This window comes from Pelobates fuscus, chromosome 4 (assembly GCF_036172605.1).
Source record: "Pelobates fuscus isolate aPelFus1 chromosome 4, aPelFus1.pri, whole genome shotgun sequence".
Lineage (NCBI taxonomy): Eukaryota > Metazoa > Chordata > Amphibia > Anura > Pelobatidae > Pelobates > Pelobates fuscus.
In genome coordinates, this window is record NC_086320.1 from 828326 (window position 1) to 849747 (window position 21422).

The 21422-nt window shown below is 40.2% G+C and overlaps 1 protein-coding gene across 1 annotated transcript in view; it reads left to right on the forward strand.

The window, feature by feature from the left end:
- MFSD3 (major facilitator superfamily domain containing 3) overlaps window positions 1-21053 on the forward strand; it is a 92702-nt gene extending 71649 nt beyond the window's left edge. Inside the window, exons 5-6 of the mRNA XM_063450894.1 lie at window positions 295-404; window positions 20834-21053. Coding sequence (XP_063306964.1) covers window positions 295-404; window positions 20834-21007 — 284 coding nt within the window. The 3' untranslated portion in view covers window positions 21008-21053. The remainder of the gene's footprint in view (window positions 1-294; window positions 405-20833) is intronic.
- Window positions 21054-21422: the final 369 nt, after the last annotated feature.

The window sequence follows — 21422 nt, forward strand, 5'->3', positions numbered from 1 at the left end:
CCAGCCAACTGCTTCTTTTTTTTTTTTTTTTTTTAGCTCTTGTCTGCTCTCAATCTCCTCTCGGACTCTAATAAAACAGTTTTTAGATGTCTTAAGCCCCCCTTGTAAAAGTTAATAAAAATAAAGAAATAAAATGTAAACTTACCTGTGATAATACGCAGTGGCCAAGCCCTGTCTGGTAACTTCACTCCCCCTTGATGTGCTTGGGTTCTCTCTCTATCACCAGTGTTGATGGCCTGCATCTCTCTCCCACTGATTGTTGGACCTGATAAACTGTTAACCTTTCTCTTTCAGTCTGCATTCTGCTCAGTCTAGTGCTCCAGCATTTCCTTGCCGGTATAATCACCACAGTCACGTTTAGTCTCATGATGCACTGCACCCAGCAAGCTGATAAATCCATACAGGTGAGTTGGGATGTTCCTGGCTTTGAAATTAAAGTGTTACCCAGATTTGCAGCTTTCTCAATTTGCTCAAACAGCTGTTGTTCCTCGTCAATATTAAAGGGACACTTTAGCTTAATGAAGCTGTTTTGGTGTATAGAACATGCCCCTGCAGCCTCACTGCTCAATCCTCTGCCATTTAGGAGTTAAATCAGGGAGACTTCAGAAACATGATCTATACTGCTTTATTAGGCTAAAGTTGTTTTGGTGGCTATACAGCCTATTTAAGTTTTGCCTGTATTTTCAGACTAGTGGGATTTGTTAGGCAGTGAATGTACCCTCTGGGTTGCTAAATATGGTCCTGAGTTCAGCGTGATAATATATGAAGCCTGGTTACATAGTTACATAGAGTTCAGTGTGATAATATATGAAGCCCGGTTACATAGTTACATAGAGTTCAGTGTGATAATATATGAAGCCTGGTTACATAGTTACATAGAGTTCAGTGTGATAATATATGAAGCCTGGTTACATAGTTACACAGAGTTCAGCGTGATAATATATGAAGCCCGGTTACATAGAGTTCAGCGTGATAATATATGAAGCCCGGTTACATAGTTACATAGAGTTCAGCGTGATAATATATGAAGCCTGGTTACATAGTTACATAGAGTTCAGTGTGATAATATATGAAGCCTGGTTACATAGTTACATAGAGTTCAGTGTGATAATATATGAAGCCTGGTTACATAGTTACATAGAGTTCAGCGTGATAATATATGAAGCCTGGTTACATAGTTACATAGAGTTCAGCGTGATAATATATGAAGCCTGATTACATAGTTACATAGAGTTCAGCGTGATAATATATGAAGCCCGGTTACATAGTTACACAGAGTTCAGCGTGATAATATATGAAGCCTGGTTACATAGTTACATAGAGTTCAGCGTGATAATATATGAAGCCTGGTTACATAGTTACATAGAGTTCAGCGTGATAATATATGAAGCCTGGTTACATAGTTACATAGAGTTCAGCGTGATAATATATGAAGCCTGGTTACATAGAGTTCAGTGTGATAATATATGAAGCCCGGTTACATAGTTACATAGAGTTCAGTGTGATAATATATGAAGCCCGGTTACATAGTTACATAGAGTTCAGTGTGATAATATATGATGCCCGGTTACATAGTTACATAGAGTTCAGTGTGATAATATATGAAGCCCGGTTACATAGTTACATAGAGTTCAGCGTGATAATATATGATGCCCGGTTACATAGTTACATAGAGTTCAGCGTGATAATATATGAAGCCTGGTTACATAGAGTTCAGTGTGATAATATATGAAGCCTGGTTACATAGTTACATAGAGTTCAGCGTGATAATATATGAAGCCTGGTTACATAGTTACATAGAGTTCAGCGTGATAATATATGAAGCCTGGTTACATAGTTACATAGAGTTCAGCGTGATAATATATGAAGCCTGGTTACATAGTTACATAGAGTTCAGCGTGATAATATATGAAGCCCGGTTACATAGTTACATAGAGTTCAGCGTGATAATATATGAAGCCTGGTTACATAGAGTTCAGTGTGATAATATATGAAGCCCGGTTACATAGTTACATAGAGTTCAGCGTGATAATATATGAAGCCCGGTTACATAGTTACATAGAGTTCAGAGTGATAATATATGATGCCCGGTTACATAGTTACATAGAGTTCAGCGTGATAATATATGAAGCCTGGTTACATAGTTACATAGAGTTCAGTGTGATAATATATGAAGCCTGATTACATAGTTACATAGAGTTCAGCGTGATAATATATGAAGTCCGGTTACATAGTTACATAGAGTTCAGCGTGATAATATATGAAGCCCGGTTACATAGTTACACAGAGTTCAGCGTGATAATATATGAAGCCTGGTTACATAGTTACATAGAGTTCAGCGTGATAATATATGAAGCCCGGTTACATAGTTACATAGAGTTCAGAGTGATAATATATGATGCCCGGTTACATAGTTACATAGAGTTCAGCGTGATAATATATGAAGCCTGGTTACATAGTTACATAGAGTTCAGCGTGATAATATATGAAGCCTGGTTACATAGTTACATAGAGTTCAGTGTGATAATATATGAAGCCCGGTTACATAGTTACATAGAGTTCAGCGTGATAATATATGATGCCCGGTTACATAGTTACATAGAGTTCAGCGTGATAATATATGAAGCCCGGTTACATAGTTACATAGAGTTCAGCGTGATAATATATGAAGCCCGGTTACATAGTTACACAGAGTTCAGCGTGATAATATATGAAGCCTGGTTACATAGTTACATAGAGTTCAGCGTGATAATATATGAAGCCCGGTTACATAGTTACATAGAGTTCAGCGTGATAATATATGAAGCCCGGTTACATAGTTACACAGAGTTCAGCGTGATAATATATGAAGCCTGGTTACATAGTTACATAGAGTTCAGCGTGATAATATATGAAGCCTGGTTACATAGTTACACAGAGTTCAGCGTGATAATATATGAAGCCCGGTTACATAGAGTTCAGCGTGATAATATATGAAGCCTGGTTACATAGTTACATAGAGTTCAGTGTGATAATATATGAAGCCTGGTTACATAGTTACATAGAGTTCAGCGTGATAATATATGTAGCCCGGTTACATAGTTACATAGAGTTCAGCGTGATAATATATGAAGCCTGGTTACATAGTTACATAGAGTTCAGTGTGATAATATATGAAGCCCGGTTACATAGTTACATAGAGTTCAGCGTGATAATATATGAAGCCTGGTTACATAGTTACATAGAGTTCAGCGTGATAATATATGAAGCCTGGTTACATAGTTACATAGAGTTCAGCGTGATAATGTATGAAGCCTGGTTACATAGTTACATAGAGTTCAGCGTGATAATATATGAAGCCTGGTTACATAGTTACATAGAGTTCAGCGTGATAATATATGAAGCCTGGTTACATAGTTACATAGAGTTCAGCGTGATAATATATGAAGCCCGGTTACATAGTTACATAGAGTTCAGCGTGATAATATATGAAGCCTGGTTACATAGTTACATAGAGTTCAGCGTGATAATGTATGAAGCCTGGTTACATAGTTACATAGAGTTCAGCGTGATAATATATGAAGCCTGGTTACATAGTTACATAGAGTTCAGCGTGATAATATATGAAGCCCGGTTACATAGTTACATAGAGTTCAGCGTGATAATATATGAAGCCCGGTTACATAGTTACACAGAGTTCAGCGTGATAATATATGAAGCCTGGTTACATAGTTACATAGAGTTCAGCGTGATAATATATGAAGCCTGGTTACATAGTTACATAGAGTTCAGTGTGATAATATATGAAGCCTGGTTACATAGTTACATAGAGTTCAGCGTGATAATATATGAAGCCCGGTTACATAGTTACATAGAGTTCAGCGTGATAATATATGAAGCCTGGTTACATAGTTACATAGAGTTCAGCGTGATAATATATGAAGCCTGGTTACATAGTTACATAGAGTTCAGCGTGATAATATATGAAGCCTGGTTACATAGTTACATAGAGTTCAGCGTGATAATATATGAAGCCTGGTTACATAGTTACATAGAGTTCAGCGTGATAATATATGAAGCCCGGTTACATAGTTACATAGAGTTCAGTGTGATAATATATGATGCCCGGTTACATAGTTACATAGAGTTCAGCGTGATAATATATGAAGCCTGGTTACATAGAGTTCAGTGTGATAATATATGATGCCCGGTTACATAGTTACATAGAGTTCAGCGTGATAATATATGAAGCCTGGTTACATAGTTACATAGAGTTCAGCGTGATAATGTATGAAGCCTGGTTACATAGTTACATATAGTTCAGCGTGATAATATATGAAGCCTGGTTACATAGTTACATAGAGTTCAGCGTGATAATATATGAAGCCCGGTTACATAGTTACACAGAGTTCAGCGTGATAATATATGAAGCCCGGTTACATAGTTACATAGAGTTCAGCGTGATAATATATGAAGCCCGGTTACATAGTTACATAGAGTTCAGAGTGATAATATATGAAGCCCGGTTACATAGTTACACAGAGTTCAGCGTGATAATATATGAAGCCTGGTTACATAGTTACATAGAGTTCAGCGTGATAATATATGAAGCCTGGTTACATAGTTACATAGAGTTCAGCGTGATAATATATGAAGCCCGGTTACATAGTTACATAGAGTTCAGCGTGATAATATATGAAGCCTGGTTACATAGTTACATAGAGTTCAGCGTGATAATATATGAAGCCTGGTTACATAGTTACATAGAGTTCAGCGTGATAATATATGAAGCCTGGTTACATAGTTACATAGAGTTCAGCGTGATAATATATGAAGCCCGGTTACATAGTTACATAGAGTTCAGCGTGATAATATATGAAGCCCGGTTACATAGTTACATAGAGTTCAGCGTGATAATATATGAAGCCTGGTTACATAGAGTTCAGTGTGATAATATATGATGCCCGGTTACATAGTTACATAGAGTTCAGCGTGATAATATATGAAGCCTGGTTACATAGAGTTCAGCGTGATAATATATGAAGCCCGGTTACATAGTTACATAGAGTTCAGCGTGATAATATATGAAGCCTGGTTACATAGAGTTCAGTGTGATAATATATGATGCCCGGTTACATAGTTACATAGAGTTCAGCGTGATAATATATGAAGCCTGGTTACATAGTTACATAGAGTTCAGCGTGATAATATATGAAGCCCGGTTACATAGTTACATAGAGTTCAGAGTGATAATATATGATGCCCGGTTACATAGTTACATAGAGTTCAGCGTGATAATATATGAAGCCCGGTTACATAGTTACACAGAGTTCAGCGTGATAATATATGAAGCCTGGTTACATAGTTACATAGAGTTCAGTGTGATAATATATGAAGCCTGATTACATAGTTACATAGAGTTCAGCGTGATAATATATGAAGCCCGGTTACATAGTTACATAGAGTTCAGCGTGATAATATATGAAGCCCGGTTACATAGTTACATAGAGTTCAGCGTGATAATATATGAAGCCTGGTTACATAGTTACATAGAGTTCAGCGTGATAATATATGAAGCCCGGTTACATAGTTACATAGAGTTCAGCGTGATAATATATGAAGCCCGGTTACATAGTTACATAGAGTTCAGCGTGATAATATATGAAGCCTGGTTACATAGAGTTCAGTGTGATAATATATGATGCCCGGTTACATAGTTACATAGAGTTCAGCGTGATAATATATGAAGCCTGGTTACATAGAGTTCAGCGTGATAATATATGAAGCCCGGTTACATAGTTACATAGAGTTCAGCGTGATAATATATGAAGCCTGGTTACATAGAGTTCAGTGTGATAATATATGATGCCCGGTTACATAGTTACATAGAGTTCAGCGTGATAATATATGAAGCCTGGTTACATAGTTACATAGAGTTCAGCGTGATAATATATGAAGCCCGGTTACATAGTTACATAGAGTTCAGAGTGATAATATATGATGCCCGGTTACATAGTTACATAGAGTTCAGCGTGATAATATATGAAGCCCGGTTACATAGTTACACAGAGTTCAGCGTGATAATATATGAAGCCTGGTTACATAGTTACATAGAGTTCAGTGTGATAATATATGAAGCCTGATTACATAGTTACATAGAGTTCAGCGTGATAATATATGAAGCCCGGTTACATAGTTACATAGAGTTCAGCGTGATAATATATGAAGCCCGGTTACATAGTTACACAGAGTTCAGCGTGATAATATATGAAGCCTGGTTACATAGAGTTCAGCGTGATAATATATGAAGCCTGGTTACATAGTTACATAGAGTTCAGTGTGATAATATATGAAGCCTGGTTACATAGTTACATAGAGTTCAGCGTGATAATATATGAAGCCCGGTTACATAGTTACATAGAGTTCAGCGTGATAATATATGAAGCCCGGTTACATAGAGTTCAGCGTGATAATATATGAAGCCCGGTTACATAGTTACATAGAGTTCAGCGTGATAATATATGAAGCCTGGTTACATAGTTACACAGAGTTCAGCGTGATAATATATGAAGCCCGGTTACATAGAGTTCAGCGTGATAATATATGAAGCCTGGTTACATAGTTACATAGAGTTCAGCGTGATAATATATGAAGCCTGGTTACATAGTTACACAGAGTTCAGCGTGATAATATATGAAGCCCGGTTACATAGAGTTCAGTGTGATAATATATGAAGCCTGGTTACATAGAGTTCAGCGTGATAATATATGAAGCCTGGTTACATAGTTACATAGAGTTCAGCGTGATAATATATGAAGCCTGGTTACATAGTTACATAGAGTTCAGAGTGATAATATATGAAGCCCGGTTACATAGTTACATAGAGTTCAGCGTGATAATATATGAAGCCCGGTTACATAGTTACATAGAGTTCAGAGTGATAATATATGAAGCCCGGTTACATAGTTACATAGAGTTCAGCGTGATAATATATGAAGCCCGGTTACATAGTTACATAGAGTTCAGAGTGATAATATATGAAGCCCGGTTACATAGTTACATAGAGTTCAGCGTGATAATATATGAAGCCCGGTTACATAGTTACATAGAGTTCAGAGTGATAATATATGAAGCCCGGTTACATAGTTACATAGAGTTCAGCGTGATAATATATGAAGCCCGGTTACATAGTTACATAGAGTTCAGAGTGATAATATATGATGCCCGGTTACATAGTTACATAGAGTTCAGCGTGATAATATATGAAGCCTGGTTACATAGTTACATAGAGTTCAGTGTGATAATATATGAAGCCTGATTACATAGTTACATAGAGTTCAGCGTGATAATATATGATGCCCGGTTACATAGTTACATAGAGTTCAGCGTGATAATATATGAAGCCCGGTTACATAGAGTTCAGCGTGATAATATATGAAGCCTGGTTACATAGTTACATAGAGTTCAGTGTGATAATATATGAAGCCCGGTTACATAGAGTTCAGTGTGATAATATATGAAGCCTGGTTACATAGTTACATAGAGTTCAGCGTGATAATATATGAAGCCTGGTTACATAGTTACATAGAGTTCAGTGTGATAATATATGAAGCCTGATTACATAGTTACATAGAGTTCAGCGTGATAATATATGAAGCCCGGTTACATAGTTACATAGAGTTCAGCGTGATAATATATGAAGCCCGGTTACATAGTTACACAGAGTTCAGCGTGATAATATATGAAGCCTTGTTACATAGTTACATAGAGTTCAGTGTGATAATATATGAAGCCTGGTTACATAGAGTTCAGCGTGATAATATATGAAGCCTGGTTACATAGAGTTCAGCGTGATAATATATGAAGCCCGGTTACATAGTTACATAGAGTTCAGTGTGATAATATATGAAGCCTGGTTACATAGTTACACAGAGTTCAGCGTGATAATATATGAAGCCCGGTTACATAGAGTTCAGTGTGATAATATATGAAGCCCGGTTACATAGTTACATAGAGTTCAGCGTGATAATATATGAAGCCTGGTTACATAGTTACATAGAGTTCAGTGTTATAATATATGAAGCCTGGTTACATAGAGTTCAGCGTGATAATATATTAAGCCCGGTTACATAGAGTTCAGGGTGATAATATATGAAGCCTGGTTACATAGTTACATAGAGTTCAGCGTGATAATATATGAAGCCCGGTTACATAGTTACATAGAGTTCAGTGTTATAATATATGAAGCCTGGTTACATAGAGTTCAGCGTGATAATATATGAAGCCTGGTTACATAGAGTTCAGCGTGATAATATATGAAGCCTGGTTACATAGTTACATAGAGTTCAGCGTGATAATATATGAAGCCTGGTTACATAGTTACATAGAGTTCAGAGTGATAATATATGATGCCCGGTTACATAGTTACATAGAGTTCAGCGTGATAATATATGAAGCCTGGTTACATAGTTACATAGAGTTCAGCGTGATAATATATGAAGCCCGGTTACATAGTTACATAGAGTTCAGCGTGATAATATATGAAGCCCGGTTACATAGTTACATAGAGTTCAGCGTGATAATATATGAAGCCCAGTTACATAGTTACATAGAGTTCAGTGTGATAATATATGAAGCCCGGTTACATAGTTACATAGAGTTCAGCGTGATAATATATGAAGCCTGGTTACATAGTTACATAGAGTTCAGCGTGATAATATATGAAGCCTGGTTACATAGTTACATAGAGTTCAGCGTGATAATATATGAAGCCTTGTTACATAGTTACATAGAGTTCAGCGTGATAATATATGAAGCCCGGTTACATAGTTACATAGAGTTCAGCGTGATAATATATGAAGCCTGGTTACATAGTTACATAGAGTTCAGCGTGATAATATATGAAGCCCGGTTACATAGTTACATAGAGTTCAGCGTGATAATATATGAAGCCTGGTTACATAGAGTTCAGTGTGATAATATATGAAGCCCGGTTACATAGTTACATAGAGTTCAGAGTGATCATATATGATGCCCGGTTACATAGTTACATAGAGTTCAGCGTGATAATATATGAAGCCTGGTTACATAGTTACATAGAGTTCAGTGTGATAATATATGAAGCCCGGTTACATAGTTACATAGAGTTCAGCGTGATAATATATGAAGCCTTGTTACATAGTTACATAGAGTTCAGCGTGATAATATATGAAGCCCGGTTACATAGTTACATAGAGTTCAGCGTGATAATATATGAAGCCCGGTTACATAGTTACATAGAGTTCAGCGTGATAATATATGAAGCCTTGTTACATAGTTACATAGAGTTCAGCGTGATAATATATGAAGCCTGGTTACATAGTTACATAGAGTTCAGCGTGATAATATATGAAGCTTGGTTACATAGTGTAACGGACCGTTTCAGGAGACAAGGGGTTAAAATCGTTTAGGCGATAATCCCCTTTTCACAGACAGGCACAGCTACTATAGAATCACCAAAACTCACGAATTGGATACAAGTGAATGCACCAATCTCCCGAACTGCATACAAGGGAATAAGGTAGCACTCCAAACTCCCGAACTGGAACCTCACGAATAGCTGCTAGCAGACGAACAGGAAAAGCTCCCAAGCGGCTTACACTCCTGGCAGTCAGTCCCTATCAGCATACAGTGAATCCCCCCAAGAACGAGACAAGGCTCCGTGTTGAGGGTCAAGCAGTGGTCTGTTTATTGAGGGCTACCTGCCCCTGTATTTATGCAGGTCTTCCACCTGGTGGACACTCCCCTAGGGGACCAGATGGAAGACTGTAACAAAGGACAGACAAGTAGCATTTCAGGACATACAGAAGTAAAACATCCCCACAATGCATCTTGATCTCCTCCCTCTATCCTGGAGATAATTGAGAAGTAATTCAATTATCTCCCAGGACAAAGGCAAAACTCCATTACACACGTGGGGACACAAAGACAGACTATCACTTTAAAATACATAATGGGACAAATGGTACAGTAAATATATACATTTAACATATCCCCAGATAGCTCAGGTCTGAGTGCACATTATTAGGTGAATGGCACTCAGACCACACGAATACAGTTTAATTGCCATGGAGCCAAAGTCTTTAATTACACTAATATGCTCCATGGCATAGCTATCTGGGTTAAAACATTCCTCCAACATAAAATACCGAATTTACATGCATTTGTTAAGTCAGTACGAATTAGAACCAGGGGCTGGAGGTTCAGCGTTGCCTGCACGTAAAAGTGTCCGGGTTTGGTGCATGAAAGCCGGGCAGAAAAGCGCTGGCTGCCCGGGGAGCTCCAGAACACCGCCATTGTGTGGCGGCTAGGTGTAACCGCGACCACCCAGTAACAATCAATTAAGCTGCGGTTAACCGCAGCTACTGGGTGGTCAATTGCCGGCACACGCTCGTTAAGCCACGGTTAACCGCGGCTTCAGAGAGGTAGATGGAGGGCACACGCCAGCTTCTGGGTGGCCCAGAAGCTGGCTGTTTGTTTGGTAGATAGAATCTACCGAACGGCTGTGCAGAAAGGGAGAAATAAATCCTTCTGCACAGTAAAATTAACCCTTTAGCTGCCGGTCCATAATCCAAAGGCAGCAGGCGGGCAACCAGGCTCCTCCAATGCAATGATATTATATGAAGCCTGGTTACATAGTTCAGCGTGATAATATATGGGTTACATAGTTACATAGAGTTCAGCATGATAATATATGAAGCCTGGTTACATAGTTACATAGAGTTCAGCGTGATAATATATGAAGCCTGGTTACATAGTTACATAGAGTTCAGCGTGATAATGTATGAAGCCTGGTTACATAATTACATAGAGTTCAGCGTGATAATATATGAAGCCTGGGGTTCCGGCAAGCCCATCCAGGTAGACCGTACAGCAAGATGTGCTATATCGATGAAGAGTCGCGTCTGGGTCCCAACGCGTGGAAAACGAGAAAGATCTCTTCAGATAGTTCTGGTATTCCTGAATGTCCTCAACTCCTCCCAACCTGCCAACCAGGTTGTATTGTCGCCCAAATGACTAATGCACAAGATACCTATCTCACCAAGGAGAAAATAGAGGCCACCTTACCAGAACTGGGCCCCGCGGTCCCTAGAAGTTTCTTGAGGGCCGCGTCTAATTCAAAGCAACTAATGAATATACGTTCAATCGTAGGCTCGTGCCGGCACTCCGAGGGGCTCAGATCACTTTATCCCAAGCACCTCCAGCGGTCCAAATTGCGTTTAGGATAGGGTCGTCTGCCACCCCAGACTGGGATGTCATCCGAAAGTGGAGGCAAGTGTGACGTTCCGGGTCAAGGGTCCAATCCCCTATAAAAGGTACGGGTTGGAGCTGAGATAAGCCTCCATCAAGTATTTCCATGTAAAATAGGACACCTCTTATATTTCCTCGTATGTTCTGCTAGCACAACTCACTCGTGTAGCGGAGAACAATCGGCTTGCCAGTGCGGCCTTCATAGTATAGGCACTGCAGTGGGCCGCTCTCAGGATCTCCTGAATACTAGACAGGTGCTTAACCAGCAAAACCGCAGTGCCCCATCGGGGTCTAAGTCTGGGTTTGCGACTACTTTGTTCGGGAGCCCGGCTGGGAATACCGCTCAAATTATCCTGTGGGTTTCTCAAGCCAGCGGTCTACGGGCCCATAAATGCACCGATGGTGCTAGGTGATCGGGCAGAGACCATTCATGCAGCTGGGGCGGCCATGGTGGGGGTTACGGGGACCTTCACCCCTGTGCCACATAGGCAGTGTTGTCTGGCCGTCAAGGTCGATCATATCTGGGCTAGACACTTCTCCGGAGTCTAATCTTTCCGGGCGTCTGGTTCTGGGCCTTCACCCTACCCGTAGTGCTTATGCGCCCTTGCCTACTCTCCACTCGGAGAGTCTGACTTCTCCAAGTCATCTGCCTTTTTAAGAAGGCGGTCACTGCCGCATCCGGTGGTCATCGCCTCCCCCGCGCCATATAGGCAGGGCCGTCTGGCCGATTGCAGAGGGGTTAGCCGCTCCTCGGAGTCTTATCTTTCCGGAAGCCTGGTTCAGGGCATTCACCCTTCCAGTAGCACTTGCCTGCTCTCCTCAAGGAGAGTCTGACTCATTCAAGTCACTGGTTCAGGGCCTTCACCCTTCCAGTAGCGCTTATGTGCCCTTGCCTGCTCTCCTCTAGGAGAGTCTGACTCATTCAAGTCGCCTGCCGTTTTAAAGGTGGGCCCTCTAGCGTTACGCTCCTGACGAGCTTCAGGGAGGACCCTGGCTGAAGCCTAATTCCACGGAGGCGGTCACTGCCATAGTAGTCATTGTCTGCGCTGTTAACCCGGATAGGGGTTCTCCTGTGCAGCGGTCCCAGGCAAAGTGACCTCAAGGAGTATAGAGGACAAGAGTCACCGGCAGGGAGATAGGGGCAGCACCCCATATAGTGACCGAGGCAAGTTGGGCAGCGCATGCAATGCACAAGCGTGAGTATGTGGCAGTAGGCTTAGCATGCAGACATTCTGGCACAGACAGCACAGGCCAGATCAATGGGGCACAGACAAAGCAGGCCAATCAATGGGGCACAGACAAAGCCGGCCAAGTCCTGGGGCACAGACAAGTCAGGACCTTCAGAGATGTACAGGTGAGGAACTGCGCATTCCATTCTTGCGATAAAATGTACCTTTCGCTAAGATGTATATAACACTTCTTCAGATTATTAGCATATAACACTCTTCCGTGCAACTGTACATAACACTCTTCCGTGCAACTGTACATAACACTCTTCCGTGCAACTGTACATAACACTCTTCCGTGCAACTGTACATAACACTCTTCCGTGCAACTGTACATAACACTCTTCCGTGCAACTGTACATAACACTCTTCCGTGCAACTGTACATAACACTCTTCCGTGCAACTGTACATAACACTCTTCCGTGCAACTGTACATAACACTCTTCCGTGCAACTGTACATAACACTCTTCCGTGCAACTGTACATAACACTCTTCCGTGCAACTGTACATAACACTCTTCCGTGCAACTGTACATAACACTCTTCCGTGCAACTGTACATAACACTCTTCCGTGCAACTGTACATAACACTCTTCCGTGCAACTGTACATAACACTCTTCCGTGCAACTGTACATAACACTCTTCCGTGCAACTGTACATAACACTCTTCCGTGCAACTGTACATAACACTCTTCCGTGCAACTGTACATAACACTCTTCCGTGCAACTGTACATAACACTCTTCCGTGCAACTGTACATAACACTCTTCCGTGCAACTGTACATAACACTCTTCCGTGCAACTGTACATAACACTCTTCCGTGCAACTGTACATAACACTCTTCCGTGCAACTGTACATAACACTCTTCCGTGCAACTGTACATAACACTCTTCCGTGCAACTGTACATAACACTCTTCCGTGCAACTGTACATAACACTCTTCCGTGCAACTGTACATAACACTCTTCCGTGCAACTGTACATAACACTCTTCCGTGCAACTGTACATAACACTCTTCCGTGCAACTGTACATAACACTCTTCCGTGCAACTGTACATAACACTCTTCCGTGCAACTGTACATAACACTCTTCCGTGCAACTGTACATAACACTCTTCCGTGCAACTGTACATAACACTCTTCCGTGCAACTGTACATAACACTCTTCCGTGCAACTGTACATAACACTCTTCCGTGCAACTGTACATAACACTCTTCCGTGCAACTGTACATAACACTCTTCCGTGCAACTGTACATAACACTCTTCCGTGCAACTGTACATAACACTCTTCCGTGCAACTGTACATAACACTCTTCTGTGCAACTGTACATAACCCTCTTCTGTGCAACTGTACATAACCCTCTTCTGTGCAACTGTACATAACCCTCTTCTGTGCAACTGTACATAACCCTCTTCTGTGCAACTGTACATAACCCTCTTCTGTGCAACTGTACATAACCCTCTTCTGTGCAACTGTACATAACCCTCTTCTGTGCAACTGTACATAACCCTCTTCTGTGCAACTGTACATAACCCTCTTCTGTGCAACTGTACATAACCCTCTTCTGTGCAACTGTACATAACCCTCTTCTGTGCAACTGTACATAACCCTCTTCTGTGCAACTGTACATAACCCTCTTCTGTGCAACTGTACATAACCCTCTTCTGTGCAACTGTACATAACCCTCTTCTGTGCAACTGTACATAACCCTCTTCTGTGCAACTGTACATAACCCTCTTCTGTGCAACTGTACATAACCCTCTTCTGTGCAACTGTACATAACCCTCTTCTGTGCAACTGTACATAACCCTCTTCTGTGCAACTGTACATAACCCTCTTCTGTGCAACTGTACATAACCCTCTTCTGTGCAACTGTACATAACCCTCTTCTGTGCAACTGTACATAACCCTCTTCTGTGCAACTGTACATAACCCTCTTCTGTGCAACTGTACATAACCCTCTTCTGTGCAACTGTACATAACCCTCTTCTGTGCAACTGTACATAACCCTCTTCTGTGCAACTGTACATAACCCTCTTCTGTGCAACTGTACATAACCCTCTTCTGTGCAACTGTACATAACACTCTTCTGTGCAACTGTACATAACACTCTTCTGTGCAACTGTACATAACACTCTTCTGTGCAACTGTACATAACACTCTTCTGTGCAACTGTACATAACACTCTTCTGTGCAACTGTACATAACACTCTTCTGTGCAACTGTACATAACACTCTTCTGTGCAGCTGTACATAACACTCTTCTGTGCAGCTGTACATAACATCCTTCTGTGTAACTGTACGTACATTCTTCTATGTAACTACATAGTATATTACTGTGTAACTGTACATAGCCTTCTACTGTGTAACTGTACATAGCCTTCTACTGTGTAACTGTACATAGCCTTCTACTGTGTAACTGTACATAGCCTTCTACTGTGTAACTGTACATAGCCTTCTACTGTGTAACTGTACATAGCCTTCTACTGTGTAACTGTACATAGCCCTCTACTGTGTAACTGTACATAGCCTTCTACTGTGTAACTGTACATAGCCTTCTACTGTGTAACTGTACATAGCCTTCTACTGTGTAACTGTACATAGCCTTCTACTGTGTAACTGTACATAGCCTTCTACTGTGTAACTGTACATAGCCTTCTACTGTGTAACTGTACATAGCCTTCTACTGTGTAACTGTACATAGCCTTCTACTGTGCAACTGTAGCTAACGCACTTCAGTTAAATAGTGCCGGACACTCCGTAAATAGTGAACTTGCATATTGAGTACACCTGTAGTCAGTGAGCTCACCAACTGAGTTACCCCACAAGAGGTGCTCCATTGGTCAAAATGATAAAACAGAGCGCTGCAAGCAATTATCTGAACAAACAAAAAAGGGGGGGATGAGTATAAGTGGTAACACTGCCAGTTGTGCCTGTAACCCTTGAGGGGTTGTGCACAGCTCTATATAGCATGCCTGTGATCTATATCATCCACTATAGTCCCCAGTAGCCTAACCTGCCAGCCACATGGGGCACAAAGCCAGGACAGCCTGAGGGTGCAATGCGACCAAGTCATAGCTGAGTCCCAGTCAAATCTACAGCACATGTGCCTGCCATCGACGGAACTAATGCGGTAAGTCTGGTAACTGGCCGGCCCCGTCCCCCACCCGACCATGCGGTCGCGGAGAAGTGGATGCTCGTGGCCGGCGCACTGCATGGGAAGGTAACCCCCCCTCCCCCCACCCACGCCGTGGGAGCAGTTATACCGCGAGCGGAAGCGTGGGTCGGGTGGGGTGTGGAAGCAGAGGATCTCGCTCGGCTGATGGAGCCGGCGGGCGGGATCCAACATGACGGACCGCCAGAGTCTTATTTCGGCGTCCCGGCGGTCGGCAACAGAAAGCGGAACCCTCCCCCCCCCCCCCCCCCCCAAACCCAAGAAAAAAAAACGATCCCCAGACATGGGGGCCCAAAACCGGAAAATGCAGAAAAGTCATAAGAGAAAATACATCCCTACAGCAAAAAAGTAGGGACAGAAAAATACAATCTAAATAAATAAATCATAATGGCAGTAGGGAGGTAAACACATTTTTAACAAATAAATCCCTGCAGCCATAAGAAGGTAGATGCAGAAAAACAGAATAAATTAATCAATCAAGCAATCACTACAGCACTAAGAAGGTAGATGCAGAAAATACAGTATAGCTAAATAAATCAATCCCTACAGCAATAAGTAGGTAGATGGAGAAAATACAGTATAGCTAAATAAATCAATCCCTACAGCACTAAGTAGGTAGATGGAGAAAATACAGTATAGCTAAATAAATCAATCCCTACAGCACTAAGAAGGTAGATGTAGAAAATACAGTATAGCTAAATAAATAAATCCCTACAGCACTAAGAAGGTAGATGGAGAAAATACAGTATAGCTAAATAAATCAATCCCTACAGCACTAAGAAGGTAGATGGAGAAAATACAGTATAGCTAAATAAATCAATCCCTACAGCACTAAGTAGGTAGGTGAAGAAAATACAGTGTAGCTAAATAAATCAATCCCTACAGCACTAAGAAGGTAGATGTAGAAAATACAGTATAGCTAAATAAATAAATCCCTACAGCACTAAGAAGGTAGATGGAGAAAATACAGTATAGCTAAATAAATCAATCCCTACAGCACTAAGAAGGTAGATGGAGAAAATACAGTATAGCTAAATAAATCAATCCCTATAGCACTAAGAAGGTAGATGCTAAAAAAATACAGTATAGCTAAATAAATCAATCCCTACAGCACTAAGTAGGTAGGTGAAGAAAATACAGTATAGCTAAATAAATCAATCCCTACAGCACTAAGTAGGTAGATGGACAAAATACAGTATAGCTAAATAAATAAATCCCTACAGCACTAAGAAGGTAGATGCAGAAAATACAGTATAGCTAAATAAATAAATCCCTACAGCACTAAGAAGGTAGATGCAGAAAATACAGTATAGCTAAATAAATAAATCCCTACAGCACTAAGCAGGTAGGTGTAGAAAATACAGTATAGCTAAATAAATCAATGCATACAGCACTAAGAAGGTAGATGCAGAAAATGCAGTATAGCTAAGTAAATCAATCACTACAGCACTAAGAAGGTAGATGCAGAAAATACAGTATAGCTAAATAAATAAATCCCTACAGCACTAAGCAGGTAGGTGTAGAAAATACAGTATAGCTAAATAAATCAATGCATACAGCACTAAGAAGGTAGATGGAGAAAATACAGTATAGCTAAATAAATCAATCCCTACAGCACTAAGAAGGTAGATGCAGAAAATGCAGTATAGCTAAGTAAATCAATGCATACAGCACTAAGAAGGTAGATGCAGAAAATACAGTATAGCTAAATAAATAAATCCCTACAGCACTAAGCAGGTAGATGCAGAAAATACAGTATAGCTAAATAAATCAATGCATACAGCACTAAGAAGGTAGATGCAGAAAATGCAGTATAGCTAAGTAAATCAATCACTACAGCACTAAGAAGGTAGATGCAGAAAATACAGTATAGCTAAATAAATAAATCCCTACAGCACTAAGAAGGTAGATGCAGAAAATACAGTATAGCTAAATAAATCAATCCCTACAGCACTAAGTAGGTAGATGGAGAAAATACAGTATAGCTAAATAAATAAATCCCTACAGCACTAAGAAGGTAGATGCAGAAAATACAGTATAGCTAAATAAATCAATCCCTACAGCACTAAGAAGGTAGATGGAGAAAATACAGTATAGCTAAATAAATAAATCCCTACAGCGCTAAGAAGGTAGATGGAGAAAATACAGTATAGCTAAATAAATCAATCCCTACAGCACTAAGAAGGTAGATGTAGAAAATACAGTATAGCTAAATAAATCAATCCCTACAGCACTAAGAAGGTAGATGGAGAAAATACAGTATAGCTAAATAAATCAATCCCTACAGCACTAAGAAGGTAGATGCAGAAAATACAGTATAGCTAAATAAATCAATCCCTACAGCACTAAGAAGGTAGATGGAGAAAATACAGTATAGCTAAATAAATCAATCCCTACAGCACTAAGAAGGTAGATGGAGAAAATACAGTATAGCTAAATAAATCAATCCCTACAGCACTAAGAAGGTAGATGGAGAAAATACAGTATAGCTAAATAAATCAATCCCTACAGCACTAAGAAGGTAGATAGAGAAAATACAGTATAGCTAAATAAATCAATCCCTACAGCACTAAGAAGGTAGATGGAGAAAATACAGTATAGCTAAATAAATCAATCCCTATAGCACTAAGAAGGTAGATGGAGAAAATACAGTATAGCTAAATAAATCAATCCCTATAGCACTAAGAAGGTAGATGGAGAAAATACAGTATAGCTAAATAAATCAATCAAAGTGAGGAATTAGCCACACGTTTATAACATAAAGCCAGGAATTAGCAACACGTTTATAATATAAAGTGAGGAATTAGCGACATGTTTATAATATAAAGTGAGGAATAAGCGATATGTTTATTATATAAAGCGAGGAATTAGCCACACATTTATAACATAAAACCAGGAATTAGCCACACGTTTATAATATAAAGCGAGGAATTAGCAACATATTTATAATATAAAGTCAGCAACTAGCAACACGTTTATAATATAAAGTGAGGAATTAGCAACACGTTTATAATATAAAGTGAGGAATTAGCAACATATTTATAATATAAAGTGAGGAATAAGCCACACATTTATAATATAAAGCGAGGAATTAGCCACACGTTTATAATATAAAGCGAGGAATTAGCAACATATTTATAATATAAAGTGAGGAATTAGCTATATGTTTATGATATTAAGCGAGGAATTAGCCACACGTTTATAACATAAAACCAGGAATTAGCCACACGTTTTTTGATATAAAGCGAGGAATTAGCGATGTTTATATTACAAAGCATGGAATTAGCCACATGTTTATCATATAAAGCGAGGAATTAGCAACACGTTTGTAATACAAAGCAAATAATTAGCAATACGTTAATAATATAAAACGAGGAATTAGCTGCACGTTTATAATATAAATCGTGTGTGACAAGACCAATCTCGCCACATTGCATTGGAGAAGCCTGGTTGCCCGCCTGCTTCCTCTGGACTATGGCCCTGGGAGATTTGGCCCGTTCAATTCAGTATGATAGGAGTTATGTATTTTTGTATCCTTTTGTGTTTTACTGGTAACATGTGCTCAATGGAGTCTGCCTCTATCCCTGGATATAATTGGATTATTTTCCCCATTGTCTCCAGGATAGAGGGCTCTGTAAAACCGGTTTGGGACAGATAGCCATGCTGCCAGCCAGGCCCCAAAAGATACTTTACTAACCTCTGAACCCCTGGTCTGATTCATGCCATTTTTTTATATGTTGTTCCCCTGAATGGATTGATTGTGAATATATAATTTTTATGTGAATGTGATGTATATTTTAGAAGTTATGAATATGCTGTAAAAACTGTATTTTTAATGTCTGTGATAATTATGGTAAACCATTGTGTAACATAATTATATCACAGGCAGAGGGGAGGATTTTGTGTGTAAATGCTGGGAGTGTCTTCTGTAATGTACGTGTATGATTGGTTATTTTGTAACACCCTGTGGGTGGTCCTACCTAAGGGACACTGTCCTAAAAGAAGGTTCTTTTGGTGCCCTTAAACAGACCACTGCTTGACCCTCAACACGGAGCCTTGTCTCGTTCTTGGGGGGGATTCACTGTATGCTGTTAGAGACTGATTGCCAGGAGTGTAAGCCGCTTGGGAGCTTTTCTTGTTCGTCTGCTAGCAGCTATCCGTGAGGTTCCAGTTCGGGAGTTTGGATTGCTACTTGGTATCCTGTTCGGGAGTTTGGTGTCCTGCAGTAGCTGTGCCTGTATCTCTGGAAGGGGAAGATCTACTAAACGGCGGTTTAACCCTTTTATGCCTGGGGGTGCCGTTACATTGTGGAATTAGCCACACGTTTATAATATAAAGTGAGGAATTAGCTATACGTTTATGATATTAAGTGAGGAATTAGCCACACGTTTATAACATAAAGCCAGGAATTGGCCACACGTTTATAATATAAGGCCAGGAATTAGCAACACGTTGATAATATAACGGGAGGAATTAGCGACATGTTTATAATATAAAGCGAGGAATTAGCGATACATTAATAATATAAGGCCAGGAATTAGCCACGCGTTTATAATATAAAGCGAGGAATTAGCGACATATTTATAATACAAAGCGAGGAATTAGCTATGCGTTTATAATATAAAGTGAGGAATTAACAACATGATTATATTACAAAGCATGGAATTAGCCACACGTTTATAATTTAAAGCATGGAATTAGCCACACGTTTATAATTTAAAGCAAGGAATTTGCGATACTTTAATAATATAAAGTGAGGAATTAGCGACACGTTGATAATATAACGGGAGGAATTAGCAACACGTTGATAATATAACGGGAGGAATTAGCAACACATTGATAATATAACGGGAGGAATTAGCAACACGTTGATAATATAACGGGAGGAATTAGCAACACGTTGATAATATAACGGGAGGAATTAGCAACACGTTGATAATATAACGGGAGGAATTAGCGACATGTTGATAATATAACGGGAGGAATTAGCGACATGTTGATAATATCAAGCGAGGAATTGGTTATAAATTGATAATATAAAGTGAGGGTCTACACTGCGGGTGGGCTGACCATTTCAATGTGGGCAGTTCTGTTAATAGCTTTGCTCTGTCCTCTTATTCATAGTTTACTAGTTGATCCTTCTTTATTTTCCCTTAGGCAACTCACTACAGCCTCCTTTCCTCGCTTGAAGTGCTGGGGAAGGTCTGTTTCAGTGCAATTTCAGGACTCCTGGTTGACTATCTGGGGGTTTCCGTGTCCTTCTCATTGTTCATTGTTTTCTCCTGTCTGCCAGTTCTACACCTACAGAGCACCCCGCCAACCCTCAAATAACAAAGGTTTATATTTTCAAGCAGAACTAGTTTGTGTGCCTGTGTTCCATCAGGCCCAGGGGGTGTGCCTCTGGCCTGAGGAACTGTTTAAATTGTGAATGCTTGCTTACATTAAACAGACCTGCTTGACCACTTCTTGAAGCCTTGGATCATGGTTGGGGGATGGGATAACTACACTCTTGGGGATTGCTATAATCAAAATACTCCCCTGAGTATCAGCCCTTGGAAGAGCTTGTTCCTGCTACGCTCTCTGGAGTAGGAGAGGTCTACCCACTGGAAGCTGGATCCTCGTCTTGGGTCCAGGGTGGTTGGAGGACGGCGAGACCCCAGCGCAGCTGCTGGAAGTCGGGTCTGCAGTGCTTCTGGTGTCTGGTGGAGTGCTTGGAGTCCTTGGCAAGCACTTGGAGCATCAATTT